Source organism: Urocitellus parryii, chromosome 9 (genome assembly GCF_045843805.1).
Source record: "Urocitellus parryii isolate mUroPar1 chromosome 9, mUroPar1.hap1, whole genome shotgun sequence".
Classification (NCBI taxonomy): Eukaryota; Metazoa; Chordata; class Mammalia; order Rodentia; family Sciuridae; genus Urocitellus; species Urocitellus parryii.
Window position 1 is genome coordinate 35,198,280 of NC_135539.1, and position 17,714 is coordinate 35,215,993.

Here is a 17,714-nt window from a genome sequence, read left to right on the forward strand (position 1 = left end):
CTCTGACAGTACCCTCACTCTCTTGGCCATAGTCCCCTGTTAAATCCTCCCCGTTATTTAAGAGTCAGCCTGATGTCCTGTCCTCCAGGAAACACCCACATCCCCAGTCTGAAGCGTTTGGAACCTCTGTTCACATCCATCTTACATTGTGGCTACTGCCATGTTTCTCTCTTGTTAAACTGTCTTCTACATCTCTGTGTCCACCCACCTGTCAGCCCTGAGCTGAGGGTCTAGTGAAGATTCAGGAAGTTTCCAGCATAGCTGAGCCCTGGAAACCAGGAACCTGACTCTCAGAGGTTCCAGCCCCATGCTACATTCACTGCCATGTTGCCTGCCCTTCAAGGCGTAACCAGTCTCTGCTTCCTCTTCTCCTCAAAACTCAGGTGGAGGTCTTGGCCATGTGAGGCCAGCCATCTTGAGATTAGGAAAAGGGGACAAGCAGCATGCCACATCCCCTCCAGAAGCTTCTGCTAGGAGGCAGCGCTGTCGCAGCTGCCTGGGTTCCACTACTGCTCCCATAGCATTGGTCAACTGGGTGGGAGGAGGGTGAGCAGACCCTCCAGGAGAGGCCACCATAAACTCCACGCCACACCACTGTCCTCAGGTCAGATGGATGGCCCTCCATCCCGGGACAGTGAGCATTTTGAATGAGGGAGGAAAGAACCGAATGAATGAGCCTCCTTCTCCCTGCAGTTACTCCCTATAACTCTGAACGTTGCTCTTGCTCTCCTGAGCCTCCTTGGCTTTACCAAAGTCCACCTCCTGATCCTCAGGGTTCCACTTCAAGACCTCAGTGAAGGCCCGAATCCTCCAGGAATACTGAGCCTGTAGGTAGTCCTGCTTTCCTCTATCCATACCGACCTACGATAAGGTCTGATTTATAAATGAGATATTATACGAGATTAACAGCAATAACTAACAGTGAGCTAGAACAGTTAGGAGAATATACTGCAATAAAAATTATGTGGATGTGGTCTCTCTTTCTCTCTGGAATTTTCCATTTAATGTTTTCAGGCCATGGTTGATCACAGGTAATGGAAACCCCAGGAAGTGAAATGCAGGTGAGGGGGGTGGCTGTAGAACTTTCTTACTTCTCCTTTCTGTGGCGGTAGCACAGCGGTGCCCATCCTGCCACCCACCTGAACACCTGAGGCGAGGCTGCAGTGCAAGGCTCTGTGCGTGACCCAGCTTACCCCAGGGCCGGTAGGACACAGATGCAGGGGCAAGAGACAAGCTCTTTGCTGACTAGCAAGTGAAGACTGCTTCGGGGAAAACCTTGTGCTTTGGGGGTTACTTGCTGATAGAGCTGAAGGTGACAGTTCCAGACGTTGCCCTAGCACCCTGGGAGGCTCCCCTTCCCAGCACAGGCGGCAGGACCAGAGAGAGCCATGCCACATCCTGGCTCAGCCTACAGCACCCAAGTTTTCAGGGCCTCTCGAAGTAACCAGCCAGAATTCCAGAAAATTCTGGAAGCCTCTGGAATTTCATTAGAGTTATCAGATGCAAGATGCCTCTGAAAGTCCCTGAATGCTCTGTGTCTTTGCCTTGATGAAGTCCCTCTCCAAGGTTATGCCAGTGCCGTGGCAAGGATGCAGGAGCCAACCCACCAAGGGTGGGAGCAACACAGCTCTGTCATGGCACCATCCACCTCTGCATGAGGCATGCAGGACAGGTCTCAGCTTTGCACCACAACCTTTCTGTGCCACCTTTAAGTGCTATGTGGGGGCAATCTACAAATCAACAATTTCCGGGTGTTCTTGCCAAAAACACTTTTGAAAAACAATTTCATGCATTAAAAAAAAAATTCTGGCTGATATTTGTGGCTTCTTAATGCTGCAAATGTTCCAGTGGGAGAACAAAAAGAAACTGACTGAACCGTGGCACCATCGGCTCCCAGCTGCATGCACTGAACAGGCAAGGCTTGCATTCAGGACTGGGAACAGCAGGACCTTCCTGAAAGTCAAGTTCTCCTCTCGAGCTGGCAGCTCAGCAGCTTTCAGGAGCCAGAAAAAATAAGTCCCCAAACTGACAGGCTTTGCTCTGTGTTTACATTTATTTCTCTCTTCCCTGCTTGTGTAATCAACAAAAAAGTCTTTGTTACCTGCAGTATTTTTATGGAACAAGAGCCCTGTGCTTCCGCATAGCTGGCGGCTGCACAGAAGCATCTCAATTGCCCGAGATGCACCAGGGGCCCTAGTCCAGTGCGTCAGCCCTAGCCAGGAGGCACGCGGGCCCCAGGCACTGGGGCTGCCTGGAGCTCACGGGATCCTACCAGTTCCTGCTGATAGACATCCTAGTCCAGGGCTGTTGGGACTCTGGATTTAACGAAGTCTGTGGAAAGAAAACCTTGGGGTGTTTGGGGGGGAGTCCTAACCCACCACCAGGGTAATGGCCGTGCTCAATTTTGCCTTTCACATTTTAATTGTACAACAGTAATTTTGCAATAGAGTTGCCGATGGCAAACATGCAAAAGACATTAACTTTATTTATGTTTTGGATTATTAATGTGGCTGTTAAAATTCCTCCAGTTAGTTTTGATTGAATTGTTTTTTTGTGTGATTCTGTTGTTTAATGGAGCGGTAAATAAGAATTTCTGATAATGAGGCTGAGCATCTGTCACAACAACCTGGTGTGGGTTATTAACATTTCCATTAACGGCAGGGTGGGCAGTGATAATATGGAAACCACACAGTTAGAACAAAATAAATAGTTGGTGTCAGGCTGAGCGGGTGTTAATTACTATTTTATTCTACATTGGGGGGAGAGAGCAGAAAGTGGGGAGGGGGACCTGGGAAGGGGTGATTGATGAGGTCATTCTCTCCCCAGAAGGCTTCTCCAGAGCCCAGGTGCCTAGACATCTCGGACAGTGGCTGTTTTGTTGTCTCTTTATGGCCTATAAGCAGTCCTGAATCAAAAGACAGCTATGTTTTGGGTCTGCAGATCAAGGCCATAGGAAGTGAGGTGGGCGGGGGGCTTGGCCTTCTAGAGCTGGGAACCCAATATAACTCCACACAGCTCCTCAGGGTCCAGCACGGCCCAGATTCCTACCTGGAGTGCCCAGATGGGAGAAGGGAGTAAGTCCTAGGAGGAGGCAGTGAACAGACCATCATGAGAAAGTACTCTGCATGGAATTCAGAACTGGTGTGAAGCCAGCAAAATATAGAGAGACTAGGAATGTTCCAGAATGTGCATGTGCTCTGTGCATTATTCACAACTCCCTAATGGTTGCATTGGAGGTGCAACCATGCTGTCCCCCATAGAAATCTCTTCTTTCTTTCTTTCTTTCTTTCTTTCTTTCTTTCTTTCTTTCTTTCTTTCTTTCTTTCTTTATTATTTTTTACATACATAACAATAGAGGAGTGCACCACATTCATATTTTTTTGCATTGCAATTCTTAATACCCCTTTATACCACAATTTATCAAATCTCTGCATACTATGTTCTCATCTTCTGCACACTATGTGCACTGAGGGGGTACCCCAAGGAGACCCTCCCATGGGAAATAGGGGGGAAAGGGGCAATGACTTGGTGCTTAGAACTTGCAAATTTCGAGAGCCTCAGAGAGCAATGTGGAGCCACATTCCCAGGAAGCTGGTCCCATCAGCCTGGAGGAGCACCTCTGTGTGTCTAGACTCTTCTGGTCTAGGATAGACTTCACACTGGGCCACCTGGATTTGCAACGGCAATACAAATATCTTTTTTCCCCCTAAAACCTCTTCAAAAATCAGCATTTCCCCCAATGAGGAATGTCAGCAGTGTCTGTGGCTCCCTTGCTCTCAGAGCCATAGGCATCTCTGGCCACACTCCAGGTGCCACTGTGATCAAACCACTCCTGAGCATTATCCCAGAGCCCATGGATTCCTGTATCCTGTATTCAAATCCTCAGTAACTCTATCTCAGTGAGATCAGTCTTCTTTGTTATTTTGTATCTTTATGCCTTTAAGTATGTTTTTCTGAAAGGGTTTGCAGCATCCCCTGGCATGAAAGGACTAGGAACTAACTTCAGAGGCAAGAGCCTAGAGCTGGGATGTGACTGTACCCCAGGTCTCCCAAGCCAGAGCAATGTCCCGACAGAATCTCCCATGCTGCCCTCATGGAATTAGGGCTTGCATGAGTCCTGGGGGGTGGGTGGGGGCTCAGCTTCTGAAGGAACGTGCTAGTTACCATCATGTGCTATTCTTTCCTCAGCCCCAGCGATGGCCCCGCAGAACATCCAGGTCACCCCACTCACGGCCAGCCAGCTGGAGGTCATGTGGGACCCACCGCCCCCAGAAAGCCAGAATGGGAACATCCAGGGTTACAAGGCAAGCTCTCACGCATGGGTTGGCTCTTTTTTCCAGCTCACTTGTTGGCGGTATGAGGCCCCAGGGCTTCAGCTGGAATCCTGCTCCTCCTCGGGGCTGTGCCCTCAGCTCAATGTGTCCTGCTGTCTTCTCAGTGGCAAATACACAGCAGGCGGGAAGCTGCTGCCTTGAGCATCTGGAACAGGCCTGGCTGGACCACAGCCTGGAATCAAAGCTGCCTGGGGTGGGAAGTGGGCCTACTGCTGCTTTGTGACTACGAGGTGGGGGGTTCCTTGGCTTATCCAAAGGTGGCCTGGGTTTGTCCCTCCTCCAGCCTCTGTGGCCTCTCCAGAGAACCCAACTTCTTCCTGTGCCCACTCTGGAGCCACCAGCAGATTTTCTGACAGTGACAGGAAATGAGGTGTCCTCAAAATAGCAGGTTCTCCATCCCTCAGTGCACTCAATCACTATGGGACATTGAGTAAGTCCCTCAGTTCAGTAGGTCTGGGCAGGGCCTGAGAATTACATTTCTAACAAGTTCCCAGGTGGCATGGATTTGGAGAACCTCACTTTGAGAACCACATAATGAGGTCCGAGTCATCATTAGCTAAATGTTTCAGAGATGGAGGAAAAGAAAAGACAGCATCCTGTTCCAACATGAGCCCTGGGGGCAGGGGGTGGGTTACACAGAGTCAGTTTGCCCAGGGCACCTTGAGCTCTTGGCTGCCAAGGTCTCATCTGCTAGGAGAGCTTGGAACCCCTGGACAGCTGTGAAAACCATTCAGAAGAAAAAAAAAAAAAAGAAAACCCTGTTCTGTTCCCTGAAAATGCCCCATCCTTCTCTAGAATTAATTTCCTTGTCTGGCCTGCTAGAGCCCCAGTTGATCAGTTACCAGATTCTATGGTTTAGCCTGCCCTGATGCCTATTGGACCAATTAAATGTCCATTTAAAAATGATTCTTGTAGGTGTTTTATGAAAATTAATACCTTCCTCCCTGGCAGGGCTGTTACAATGATTAATGAGGCAATGGCAAGTCCTGTGAGCTCGGAGGCAAGGTGCTATTTATGTATGTCCAAAATATGTTTTCTCATTTCCTTAATGATAAAGACATTGAACTTGGATATTGATCTCAAGTTAGCAAGGCCTGTGTGAGTGAAGGATCCTCTTTGGTCAGCTCTGCAAGCAGATGTGCAGCTGTGTCTTGCAGGTAGAAATCAGTGGTGCTCATGTGTCAGGACCTGCTTCAGCAGAGATGTGACTTGTGCATGTGCAAGGTGGGATTCTGGCCCTGGGCTCCCACTGCCCCCTGCATCCTCTGTGCCGCTCTTGCACAGGGTGTACCGCTCACAGGGCCTGGCTCAGGCTTAGTTCTTCAGAGGCAGGGTGGATCTTCTGGCCTATGTTGTCTTTGGGCAGCCCAGCTGGCACTGGCTGGGGCAGTGGTTCCTGGCCAGCTGTCTAGGGAAGTAATTCTGGCAACCAATTCAAACTTTTATGCTTGGGCATCAAGTTCACCTAGGAGCACATCAAAGCTAGCCGAGAAAAAAATGGAACCCAGGAGAGGTACAGGGCTTTACCCCAGTTCTGAGTCCAACATGGCTCTACTTCCTGTGGTTTTTTTAGTGTTTTAATTTCCAAAATATTTTTTCACATTGATCAAAAAATTAGATCTCAGTTTTGAACAAAATGTGGCCACATGGTAGAGTTTGAGGGCTCATTATTTCCATAGGTTGGAGCAGGAGGTAGACTATCTCCAAAAGACTGAAGGGCCCAGCACAGGCCCTGGTACAGGCCCCAGCAGGGCAAGCTTTATAATCTAGGCACCAACAGGAGACTGAAGGAAATAACCCCTCCCACCCTGAGACCCCATTTGAAAGGTTTGAGTAGGCAGTGCTCACTGTCTAGATGATCAACTCAGAAACACTAAACTTTGCCCCAATGACATCAGCAACCAGAGACCTTCACCTGCCCATAGTCACCCCTGGTCCCTTGGAGGAAGATGCCCCATCCTACAGGACTCTGCCCAGGACGCAGGCCCAGCCTCAGAAGCTGATCCTACATGCAGCTTCCTCACGGCCCTCCCTTCCCGGTGTCCTTTCTAACAGATCTACTACTGGGAGTCAGACAGGCGGAACGAAACAGAGAAAATGAAGGTCCTGTTCCTCCCCGAGCCCACGGTGAAGCTGAAGAACCTGACCAGCCACACCAAGTACATGGTCAGCATCTCCGCCTTCAACGCTGCTGGCGACGGGCCCAAGAGTGACCCTCGGCAGGGGCGCACCCATCAGGCCGGTAAGTGGGCCGTTTCCTTTCTGCACGCCTTAGTCACCAATCTATGTCACTTCCCTAGTGGCTCTGGGGACCCCCAGGCAGAATAAACCACCTTTTCCTTTGGTTTCACAGCTCTTTGTTCTGCCTTTCCTGTCACTGGTGTCACCTTGTGTAGCAGGAATTTGAAGAGACAGGACTTGGTTCCTGGTAGCTGGCCTCGCCTGGTCCATGGTGGCACTAAGCCACAGTTAATAGTGGAGCAACACGTGTTCCCTCCTGAGCCCTGAGGGTGGCAGGGGAAGGAAGGGCTTTGCCCTCAGTCCAGCCTCATTTCTGACCTACAGGTCACACGGCATTGCCTCTGGAAACTTCTCATTGGAGCCACCTCCTTTGTGTGGACCCCTGGGGCCGAGCTTCTTGTGCATCAAAGCCAGGCCCCAAGTCTAGGTCTCCCTGGTTTTGGGTCCATAGAGCACCCCTGGAGTAGCTTGGCAGCTGCCTCTCAGCACAGGTGCATAGACAGGGTTCACGCTGACAAGGCTGTCCTTAAGGCCTTGCCCCATGCAGAGGGTACAGTGTATGGCTAGCAGGCCACTTCCCTAGCGAGTCTTGGCTTTTGGTGGTGGAAATCAAAGATACCCCCAAGAAATAGTGAACTAACATTAAGATCCAAAAATTTCTCAGAGACCCTTAATGAGACCCAGGAAGTCCAAGACCAGGAAAATGAGATTCGGGAACCTTTGGGGTACAAAGATGCAGGGCTTTGGGCTCCCTGACATTCTGTGGGTTCAGCCAATTAACACCCTATCCAAATGATCAACCCCTAATCAGGAGCCCCAGGCCCACATCCTGTGAGATTACTATGGCCAAGTTCAAGAGCTGCTTCCTTCTGCCCCCATCCAGCACCCAAGGAGGCCAGTTTTGAAATCTGAGATGGAAGGACATGAAAAGATTTGTAGGGCAGAAAGTAGAGGCTGGGGTTACCTTGGGACACCAGGACTTGGTAGTCATGGGACTGAAGGACCCAGAATGGGAGGGAAGAGGGATCTGCTGCTCCAGGAGGCCCACTGAGCGGCAGGGTGCTGTTGGAGGAGATGAAGCACCCACCCAGCCTGTCAGGCAGGGCCAGCCCCATACATGTCCACCTGCGTGCAGCCTGGGCAGAGATAGGTGAGCAAACCCCCACCATCCTGGCCACACTCCTGGCCTCCCATGTCTGCCAGCAACTCCCCTGTCAGCCCAGCAGGGCCCACTGAGACCACAGTGACTAGGGATTCAGATGGAGGCAAGAGGGTATCCTGAATGGTCCCCAGGAGAGGGGAGAGGCCAGGTGGGGAGAGGCCGTGTCCACTGCAGAACTCCCTCTCCCCAAAAGAGCTGGACAAGGACCTTGGGCTAACAGTCGTGGGAAGTGGACCGTCTGCATTTCATTTTCTGTTTCCATCTGTTATTCATTTTTAGGCCTCTGTCAGTTCGCCTCTCAAGCTCCTTTGTGTTTCAACTCTGTCATTTTCTCTGCTCTTCTCGGGAGGGTCTGTGTTGCTGATTGATCCTAGGAAGTTCAGAGGTGATCAATGAGTCTCCTTTTCATCCTGTGGCATTTAGACTTTTACTGAGTTGAAAATAACACCTAATAACATTTTCTCTTCTTTGTGGAGGCTCAGACATGTACGTGCGATCCATAAAGGTATTTTAGTGGGAGTCACTTTGTGCTCTGTTCTTCCAGCTCCTGGGGCCCCCAGCTTCTTGGCGTTCTCAGAAATAACCTCCACCACGCTCAACGTGTCCTGGGGAGAGCCGGTGGCAGCCAATGGTGTCCTACAGGGCTATCGGGTGGTGTATGAGCCCTTGGCACCTGTCCAAGGTAAGATCAGGGGGAGCTGGGGAGGGCACCAGGTCTACCACCTGACCTTGCTTTCATCCATGGAGTCTTCCAGAAGCTCAGAAAAGGAAGGAAAGGCTAATGTGAGACAGGCCCCAAGTTCAGAGTCCAATGTGATGACTTCCCTATGGAACCATGTTATATGCTCCCTTAACTAGTCTCCAAACCCCATGACGGTTCTATCTTATTCCTCCTGAGAGCTGAGTCCCTGTGGTGGCCCATAGAGACCACCCCAAGCTCCACCTGGAACCCCGTTGGCAGTGTTGGCCCTTTGGATATCATGCGCATCCTAGAAGTGACATTGAGAGTCCAGGGGCCCAAGGGAGTGCTCTGGTGCTCCCTGCCACTCTTTTGTGTCTCAACAAACATTCATCAAGTACCTGCAGTGTCTCCAACACTGTTCTGGATGCTGGAGTCCATGGGCCCAGGAAAGCAAGTGTCTTGACTTGAGACCCTTGTCTTGCATTGAGATCCTTGTTTTCCTGAGTCTGTTGCCGAAAACTCAGTCCTTGTCCCCAATACCAATCCAATACCGAGGACACAGCTTAGAGAAAAAGGAAGAAAAAAGGTTTGTTGCTTTGTTAGCAAAGGAGAAACACAAGACACTCTTGTCCAAAAGGCTATGATTCTGCCCATCTGCAGGAACAGGGTGCTGTTAAAGAGGTAACTGAAAGGCTACCTTCCTGTGTTCTCTGCTGGAGTTGTAATTCACTTGTTAATTTGGGAGATAGTCATTTCTGAGATCTTCTGGTGAAAAAGACCACAAACACCATCCCCAAAGTCTGGATGACTTTGTTCCTATGGTGGGTGTGTACTCAAGGACAGATAAATCTGCCTAGGATGGGGAAGATCCTGTTTCCCCTGAGATCAGGGAGGAGGAGAGATTAGGAGGGAGTAGGGAGAGTGGAAGAGAAAAAAACATGTCCATTTTAAAAATAAGTTGCAATGGCAGAGAAGCAAAAGTCATATTCAAAGCATAAAGTGCACCACCGCTACAAGTCCAGCAAGTTTATATTCCAGGGGGTACAGAGGCAACTTGAAAATAATTAAACCAATAAGCAAAACTGAGATGGTAATTGATGCTGTGAGGAAAAGAGGCCAGGAGTACATGAGGATGTTGCATGTCAAGAAGGACCTGAGCACACACGTCTGAGGGGAACCTTCCTACAGAGGACTCACAGACCCTGGGGGAGACAGGGCTTAGTGTCCTGCGTGACCTGGGCTGAATGAGGGAATATGTGGCAGGCCAGAGCTGGTTGAGGTGGTCTGGATTTTCCTAGGGAATGTGCTGTAGTTTGGATCTAGAATGTTCCCCCAAAGGCTCATGTGTTGGGTTCTTAGTGCAGCAGTGTTCAGAGGTGGGGCTTCTGGGAAAAGATTGAGTCATGAGAGTTCTGATCTCATCAGTGGATTAATCCATTGATGATTCATAGCTGAATGGATTATTGGGGAGGGGTGGTAGAAATTAAGAGGTGGGGTCTAGGTGAAAGGACTAAGTCTTTGGGGATGTGCCCTTGAGGACTATCTTTTGTCCCTTGCCCCTTCCTCCTCCCCCATTTTTCTGCTTCCTGACTTCCACGAGGTAAGCAGCTTTGCTCATCCCCACCTTCCCCACCATGATGGTCTTTCTCGCTACAAGTCCACAGCGATGGAGCCAAGCACCTGCAGACTGAAATCTCCCAACCACAGGCCAAAATAAACCTTTCCTCTTTAAGTTTTATCTCAGGTGTTTTGTCACAGTGATAGAAAACTGACTAACACAGGAGGAAATGGAGCAAGAGGACCTGAGTGACACAAGGCCCAGATCCCCCCGGCTAAATACTGCAGTCTAAATACCACAGGATGAAAAAAGGATTATTGATCACTCCAGAACTTCCCAGATCAATCAGAAACAGACCCTCTGGATAGTGAGGAGGGAGTGTTTGAACACAGAGGAGCTTTGGAGAAGAAATGACAAAGCTCAAAAATGAATAGGTGGAAACAGAAGATGGTGGGCAGATGGCTTTGGGGAGAGTAGATTGCAGGGACCCCACAGGAGCTCCGCAGTGGGAGAGCAGGCAGGGGCTGTGGCAGAGCCCATGAGAGCCTGGAGGAGACTGATGATGGAGGGAAAGGTGAGCAGCGGTGGGTTAGGGCTGTGTTTTGAAGGAGACATAGATTGCCCTTGGACTGGAGGCAAAGTGAGTGGTAGACTCTCACTCCATCGCGGTCACTCCTGTTCCTACACTGATAAAGCGAGACCTGCCTCTGGTATCTTCTCGGCCATCTCCCTCATCTATTAGATGACTGATGTGTACGTGTCCACTGAGGGCCCATGACATTTCTCTCTCACCTCAGAGTCAAGCCCAGCTGTCTCTGCCCAGTGGCCCAGGGCAGGTTCCCCTGGTAATATACACAGACAGACTGTAAAAATTATAGATTATTGAATGTCTAGGAGAAAAAATATAACCAGCATATCAAATAATATTGGCTCTCCATTTAAAGCAGTGATAAAAGTTTCCTTTTGAAATAAGCACATTCAGATAAAACAGGGACTTGATTTGAAGGAGGACATTTAAGCACTAGATTTTATTTCATCAAAAGTAAGATGCCATTGATGTAAGATTCATAGTTATTTTATTACATGCTAAGGAAGAAAAAATACTCCTAATAAACTATGGCCCAATACTTGTGTGTCATCTATTCCAAGCTGCATCCCAGAGATGTGAAAATGTGAGAAAGAAAAACAAAATGTATCTGAGATCATCGCTATGTCTGACAGTGATGTGAACACAGCGGAGGCGATCAGGAACGTGGTTCTGAAAGTGTAAAGAGAGCCCCAGAAGGACATGGACTTGGCATGGTCCCTGCTCAGTGTGTTCTTTCCAGAACGCAGCACCCGTCTGGGAACATGGTGGCCTTGGTGTGGCCATCTTCAAGAACCCAGTGGCAGATGTCCAGGAGGGGACCTGCCCATCATTCCTGTGTCCTCTGCAGGGAGAAGTAGCAGAGAATTTCCATGTTGCTTGGCAGTGTTTTCTTTCCCTGACACACCTCTGCACACACAGGTGCACACACACACATGCATGGTGTGTACATTGGTTCACGTGCATAAGGAGCCCAAGTTACAAATACTTCACTGAGGATATCATCAAAATAATGAGAAATGATTGTCAAACCTCATGATTCTAATTGAGTCCTTCCTTATCAAAAGAGCGTAAGTTCACCATTCTTCCTGTCCTGTGTTGGTGGCCTTGCAGGGTCTCTAGAAAGCCCCTGGCATGCACACCTGGGCTGCAGCTCGTGGTCCGTAGCCCTCCAGGCAAGACGGGTCCCAGGATCATTCCTCAGTCAGAAACTCCGCACGGGGACTCGAAGCGCACTGTGTTCTTCTGGCTTCACTTCCACACTGCCAAGATTGGTCCTGGTTTCTACACACTGTCCCCACCCCAACCTCCCAGGGAGGTGACCCCACATTGCCGATTCCCCTTGTATGACCAAGTTGCAGTTTCTCATTAATTTTCATAATTTTTGTCTTATCGGGAAAGTCGAAGGCATTCCAGGATGTGCTGTTGGGGGATTGTGCTCCTAGTGTGTGGCACATTTGTGGCTTGCCATGTTCCCCTGTAGAAATGCCCTGCAGGCTCACTCACAGTGTGGGTTGGTTTACTGAGCACTCACTATGAACTGGGCACTGCGTCACATCCTTGCTGTTCACCGTCCATAAATCTTCATGACAACTCTACCCTGAGCTGCCACCTGGATTCCCAATTCACAGACCAAGGAACTGGGCCCGGAACCCTTAGTTTGTTTGCCCCAAACCTGAATTTTGAGGATGATGAGGAAGGTGGGATCTGACTCGAGAGCCCAGCTCTAGACGGCCTGTGATGGGGAGAAGATGCCAAGCGCTTGTGTTCCTGAAGGCGAGCGTGATGGAGGGCGCCAGAGATGGAGCTCTGGCAGGGTGCACTTAATCATGTCATGTTCCAGACAATCTCAGCTACATGCCATGTGTGGGGTTGTCACTCCTCCAAGTGACAATGGGTAGGATCACTCAGTTACCACCATCTCGCCTCTTTTCACAAGTCATAGACCGTCCTTCTCGGGAATTATCTCTTGTCTGTTGACAAGGACTGGCTGGCTCCTAGGCCTGTCATCCTGGCTTTGGCCCTGAGGGCTTTGTGCTCTGAAGCTGGAGCGGGGAGGGACAGCTCTCTGGCGCTGTAGCTCCCCATCACCCCACAGGTTGCAAACGCAGGACTCTCAGCACAGACAGCTCAAGAACAAACCCAGACTCCCAGATTTGGAGCCACTGTAGCTTGGGCACAGTCCTGACTTCCTGATTCCTGTGTATCTACCACGGCTGACCCGGGGCCTAGCTGCCCATCCCTGAGAGTGGCAGGAAGGGTCCAGCCCCAGCTCTGCTACAGGCAGCTCTGCCTCTAAGCAGCGGTTCTTACCAAGTCAAAGGGCCCTGCCAGGCTCCTCCACTCCACAGGCCAGCCCAGCCCACAGCTGCTCCTGCTTCAGCCGCAGACTTCTCTGGCTTTCCCGGCAGGCCGTGGACAGGCTGCTCTCTGGGAACAGAGCTCACCAACCCCTCCCAGCACCACCTGGTGGCCCTGTGCTCTCCAGGGGAAGCCCCCACCCCGGTGCCAGCAGAGCTTCTAAGACTCAGTCACTCACCTGCCTGGGCTGGCAGTTCCTTCTAGGACCCTAGAGGAGCCAGTCCCAGGCCCGCCTGTGAACCACATCCTGCAGCCACGGGACACAGAAGATGGCAAGTGGGAGCGAATCTGGCCTGCCATGAGTGCACCCTGTCCAGAGGCACATGCAGCAGCCACTCAGGAAGAGCCCTGAGGGCCAGGTGGGCCATGGACAGGCAGCCCTGTTGTCACCTTGGCAGCACTTCCCACACAGTGATCACGAGGCAGGCAGAGATCAGAGAGTCCGCTCGTGGGAAGCCCTCCGTCCTTCTCCTGCCCTGGGGACTCTGCTGCCATGCAGACGCGCCAGCGCTGGCCTGCTGAGAGAACTCTCGGTGTCTTCACTGCCTCAACTGATAGGATGTGGAGGAGACCACAGGGGCTCAGCCGCCCCCAGCTGAAACTGACCTTGAGATCCAGACACAGACCCGTGCCTGCCGGGATGAGCCAGCAGGAGCACAGCTAATTCCAATGGCGAGTTTTTAAGCCACTAGTTTGGGGCATGGTTTTACCCACAGTCATGTGTAAGAAGGACAGTGGACAAGGACTCCATAGATCACAAAGGTCCTATAAGTTAGTGTGCTCTTCAACGACAGAACCCATGTGGATCCTTCCCATGCGTTTGATGTGTCAGCCTCGGAGCAGACAGGGAGACTGAGCACTCCTCCGAGACTGAGGGCCTCGGCCAGTGGCACAGGAGTAAGTGACAGACTGAGGACTCACTCCAAACCCCCAGCTCTCTGGATGCACCTACTGACTGACTGCAGATTTCAGAGAGGACCAGCTCTTGGCAAAGCCTTGGAGCCAGAAACCCTTGTCCCCATGGCCCCTCTCTGCCCTCAGGCACACTGGGCATTTTGACTACAGGGGCTGGAAAAGGCAGGATATAAGATGATGCTGTGATGCAGCGGAAAAGCACCAGGTTGCCAGGGGCTGGGGTCATGGTCAAGAGGCGGATGGGCAGAATGCAATGATTGCTGAAAAGCAGAGCGGCTTCCTGGACCTCAGAAGGTCATATCATCTGGTGTCCTCACCACCTTACTCTGTCCAAGCTGTCCCAAGTCTCCTCACCCTGGGCAGTCTCTCCCCTTGTTGGTCAGCTCCCCCTTGAGTTGGTCAGGGACTGGGAGGCCAGGATCCCAGGACAGGTGTGCCTTTCCATGGGCTCTCTTGGAGAAACCCCACCCTCACCCCTTATCTCTTGGATTCTGGATTTCCAGCAGGGAACTAGGAAAGTAGTGACCTGATCTCTGTATGATTTTTTAATGTTTTAAAATGCCTCGTAGGAGCTGAACATTTCTCAGAGACATGCTTGCAGATGTAATGAACACCAGGAGGTTTTGTTTGGGGCTACAGTTATATTCACTCTACACAATGGCGATTCTCTTGTGAAGATTGTCAGAGATACGTTTACATGCATGCGTGCACAATTGTAAACTATCTACCTGAAGTTTGTTTTGGAAACAAAAATTTTCGATTTATGGTAATGATCCCTTTTTTGAAAACACATAAAAGCTGTCCAACAGCAATCTCATCTGTTGGTGTTTCTTGGTGGGATGCTCAGACCTGTCATTTACAGACAATGGTAGGCATTGACCAGGATGGCCACCCCCTCAGGAAAGCAGTCCTGGCTCAAACCTGTGTGTGGAGATGCAGCCCGTGGCCATCCCTGACCAATCCCTGGTCTCTGCAAGGAGCACCATGCCACCCACCCGCACACCCTCTAGAGCGCAGAACCACCTAGAACACTGTGCCATTTGAGCACTGAGCCATGATGTTCTTGGGCATCTGGTTTTACGGCAGAGCTATTTTTATGTTTTTAAAAATGTTTTAAACAGTAGTATTTTATGGGATCGCACCCTGAGGCTTTATAGTGCAGGGCATGGCTTAAAAATTGACTAAATAAATAAAATTCTGACACATTTGAGATGGAGGGAAGGCCAGACTGGCTCTACCTCCTAGTGGGATAGAATTTACAAAATCTGTACATGGGTTTGTTTTTGCTCTAGGGAGAATGAAGGCATTTTTAAACAACCAAAAAAAGAACTTGCTACCAGAATAACTCTACATCTGACAGGACCCTTTTCATTTGCGGATGACAGTTAGGGTTGTGGGTGGTTGTCCTTGAATCCTCTTTCTGGAGCAGCATATATAAGGCTGGGGTCAGGCTCTCTGGGCAGAAGAAGCCCCATTTTTCTATAGAAAACCCCATTTTTGAGGGTCAATCAAAAACAGTGAAGATACACTAAAATAATTTGGAAGAAAATAATTTAGCAGAATAAATGTTTTATAGAAAGCATAATATGAAACCAGTGAACCAGCTAAAAGGCAGACAGAACCTCAGAGAGGTGTTGAACTCTACCACATGTCCTTCTGCACCAAGGCCAGCGCCTGGAGTGCTGTGTTGGGGACGCCAGGGTGGGTAGCTGGACCCAGGGCAGGAGGCACGGTCCTCCAAGTGCACCTCTTCCCCGTACTCCATGGGAAGCAGTTCTGCTGAGCAGTAAGGCATGGAAATGCAGCATCCTTACCTCCTCCTCCAACAACTGCCCAGTAGATATTAGTCCACCCAGAGCTCTGAGAAATCTGTGGTCAGGAACTTGATTAACTAGTTTTTTTTTTTTTTTTTTTTTTTTTTAAAGGCACAATTTTCAAACTTACTTAACCATAGGACCCCATTTTCCCTTCTGGAAAATGCTAAATTTATTTAATTTTCAGTATTTATCCTTCCCCTAAATGTTAAATCTCAATTTTCTAACTATACAGTAATTTTCCTTATCCACAGTTTTGCTTTCTATGGTTTCCATTAACCAAAGCCAACTGCAGCTTGAAAATAAATGGAAAATTTGAGAACTAAACAATTTGTAAGTTTTAAACTGTGTTCCATTCTAAGCAGTGTGGCACAATCTCACACCATCCTACCTTGCCCTGGCTAGGATGTGAATCAGCCCTTAGTTCAGTGTATCCACACTGTATGTGCTACCCACCTGTTAGTCACCTAATAATGGTCTCGGTTATCAAATCAACTGTCACAGTGTTACAGTATTTGTGTTCAAGTAACCCTATGCTACTTAGTAATAGCCCCAAAGTACGAAAGCAATGGTGCAAAGGAGGCATGGGCATAAAACATGAGGGACAGATTAATTCTCATACTAAGAGGCAGTGCTGCAGGATGCTAGGAAAATACCTGGTGTATATGGGGTTTGATACTATCCACAGTTTCAGGATACACTGGCGGTCTTCAGACATATCCCATGGATAATGGGGGATTCGTGTACTTAATACAACCAACACTTTGCATTATTCATTTGTTTACATATTTATGAATAAGAACTCTTGTCATAGTTCTCTAAATGAAAGCATCAAAACAGGCAGTGATAAATAAACACGTCTTCATCCTTGCTCCAAGGCATATGGCTATTCTCTTGGGCTGTGAGGCCTATAGGCCCTGGGTTGGCCAACCCAGTCAGGCTGCAGAGCCTTGGGGGAAGCCCACCATTTAACTTTATTGATGGTCTTCCTCCATCCCTTCCATACTCTCCTACCCCTGGTGACTAAGTCAGGAGGCTTATGGCCACCTACATGAGTGACACAGGACTTTGTACAGCTCAGGGCCCGTGGGATGCCAGCTCCCCACCCATGCTGCCCACAGGTAGTCCTGTGACTCTCTGTGAGGTCGGCCACCTCCTGCTGTCTGTCGGCTTTGTTCCTTCCCTTGTCAGCACCACTTATCAAGTTTAAACTCTAATTACACTTATCTGTGCTGAAAATTGGCCATGATCACCACTTAAACTCCTCCTAATTATAAGAAATACTTCCTTAGCTAACTGCAGCGGCTGTTTTCCCTGCTATCACAACAGATCTGATGGGCTCATTGCTTCTCCAAGTTCAGCCCCTTTTTTCCTTTGCCTTTGGACCCTCTAGGGGTGAGCAAGGTGGTGACGGTGGACGTAAAGGGGAACTGGCAACGCTGGCTGAAGGTGCGGGACCTCACAAAAGGAGTGACCTATTTCTTCCGTGTCCAAGCACGGACCATTACCTATGGACCTGAGCTCCAAGCCAACGTCACCGCTGGGCCAGCTGAGGGTAAGTGGGGCTCCGCAGGCAGAAGGCTGAGTGTGAATTGAAATTTCAGTTCCACCTGCTGGTCTGTCCTGCTGGGGGTTTTCTACCATCTCAGCACAGATGTTTTGGTCTGCAGAGCTGGGGATGCTGAGGCAGCATGAAAGTCTGGTGATTTGGCAAACTTCAGCAGGTGGATTGTCATGTATAGGTGAACAAGTGCTTAGACCTTAAGCATAGAAATGTTTTGTTTTCTGGGGAAACCAAAGAAAATAAGTGAATTCAACTTTTTAATTTTTATTTATTTATTGGTACTAGGGATTGAACCCAGAGGAACTCTACCACTGAGCCACATCCCCAGCCCTTTTTATTTTTTATTTTGAGACCTTCTTGCTAAGTTGCTTAGAACCTCACTGAGTTACTGAGGCTGGCCTCAAACTTGTAATCCTCCAGCCGTGGACTCCTCAGTTGCTGGGATTACCAATGTGCACCACCATGCCTGACATGAATTCAGTTTTTGAAATAAACAC

At 49.6% G+C, this 17,714-nt stretch overlaps 1 protein-coding gene across 1 annotated transcript in view; it reads left to right on the forward strand.

The window, feature by feature from the left end:
- Positions 1–17,714, forward strand: part of Sdk1 (sidekick cell adhesion molecule 1) — a 903,256-nt gene that overhangs the window by 850,950 nt on the left and 34,592 nt on the right. Inside the window, exons 36-39 of the mRNA XM_077802503.1 lie at positions 4,189–4,304; positions 6,390–6,576; positions 8,282–8,419; positions 17,047–17,208. Coding sequence (XP_077658629.1) covers positions 4,189–4,304; positions 6,390–6,576; positions 8,282–8,419; positions 17,047–17,208 — 603 coding nt within the window. The remainder of the gene's footprint in view (positions 1–4,188; positions 4,305–6,389; positions 6,577–8,281; positions 8,420–17,046; positions 17,209–17,714) is intronic.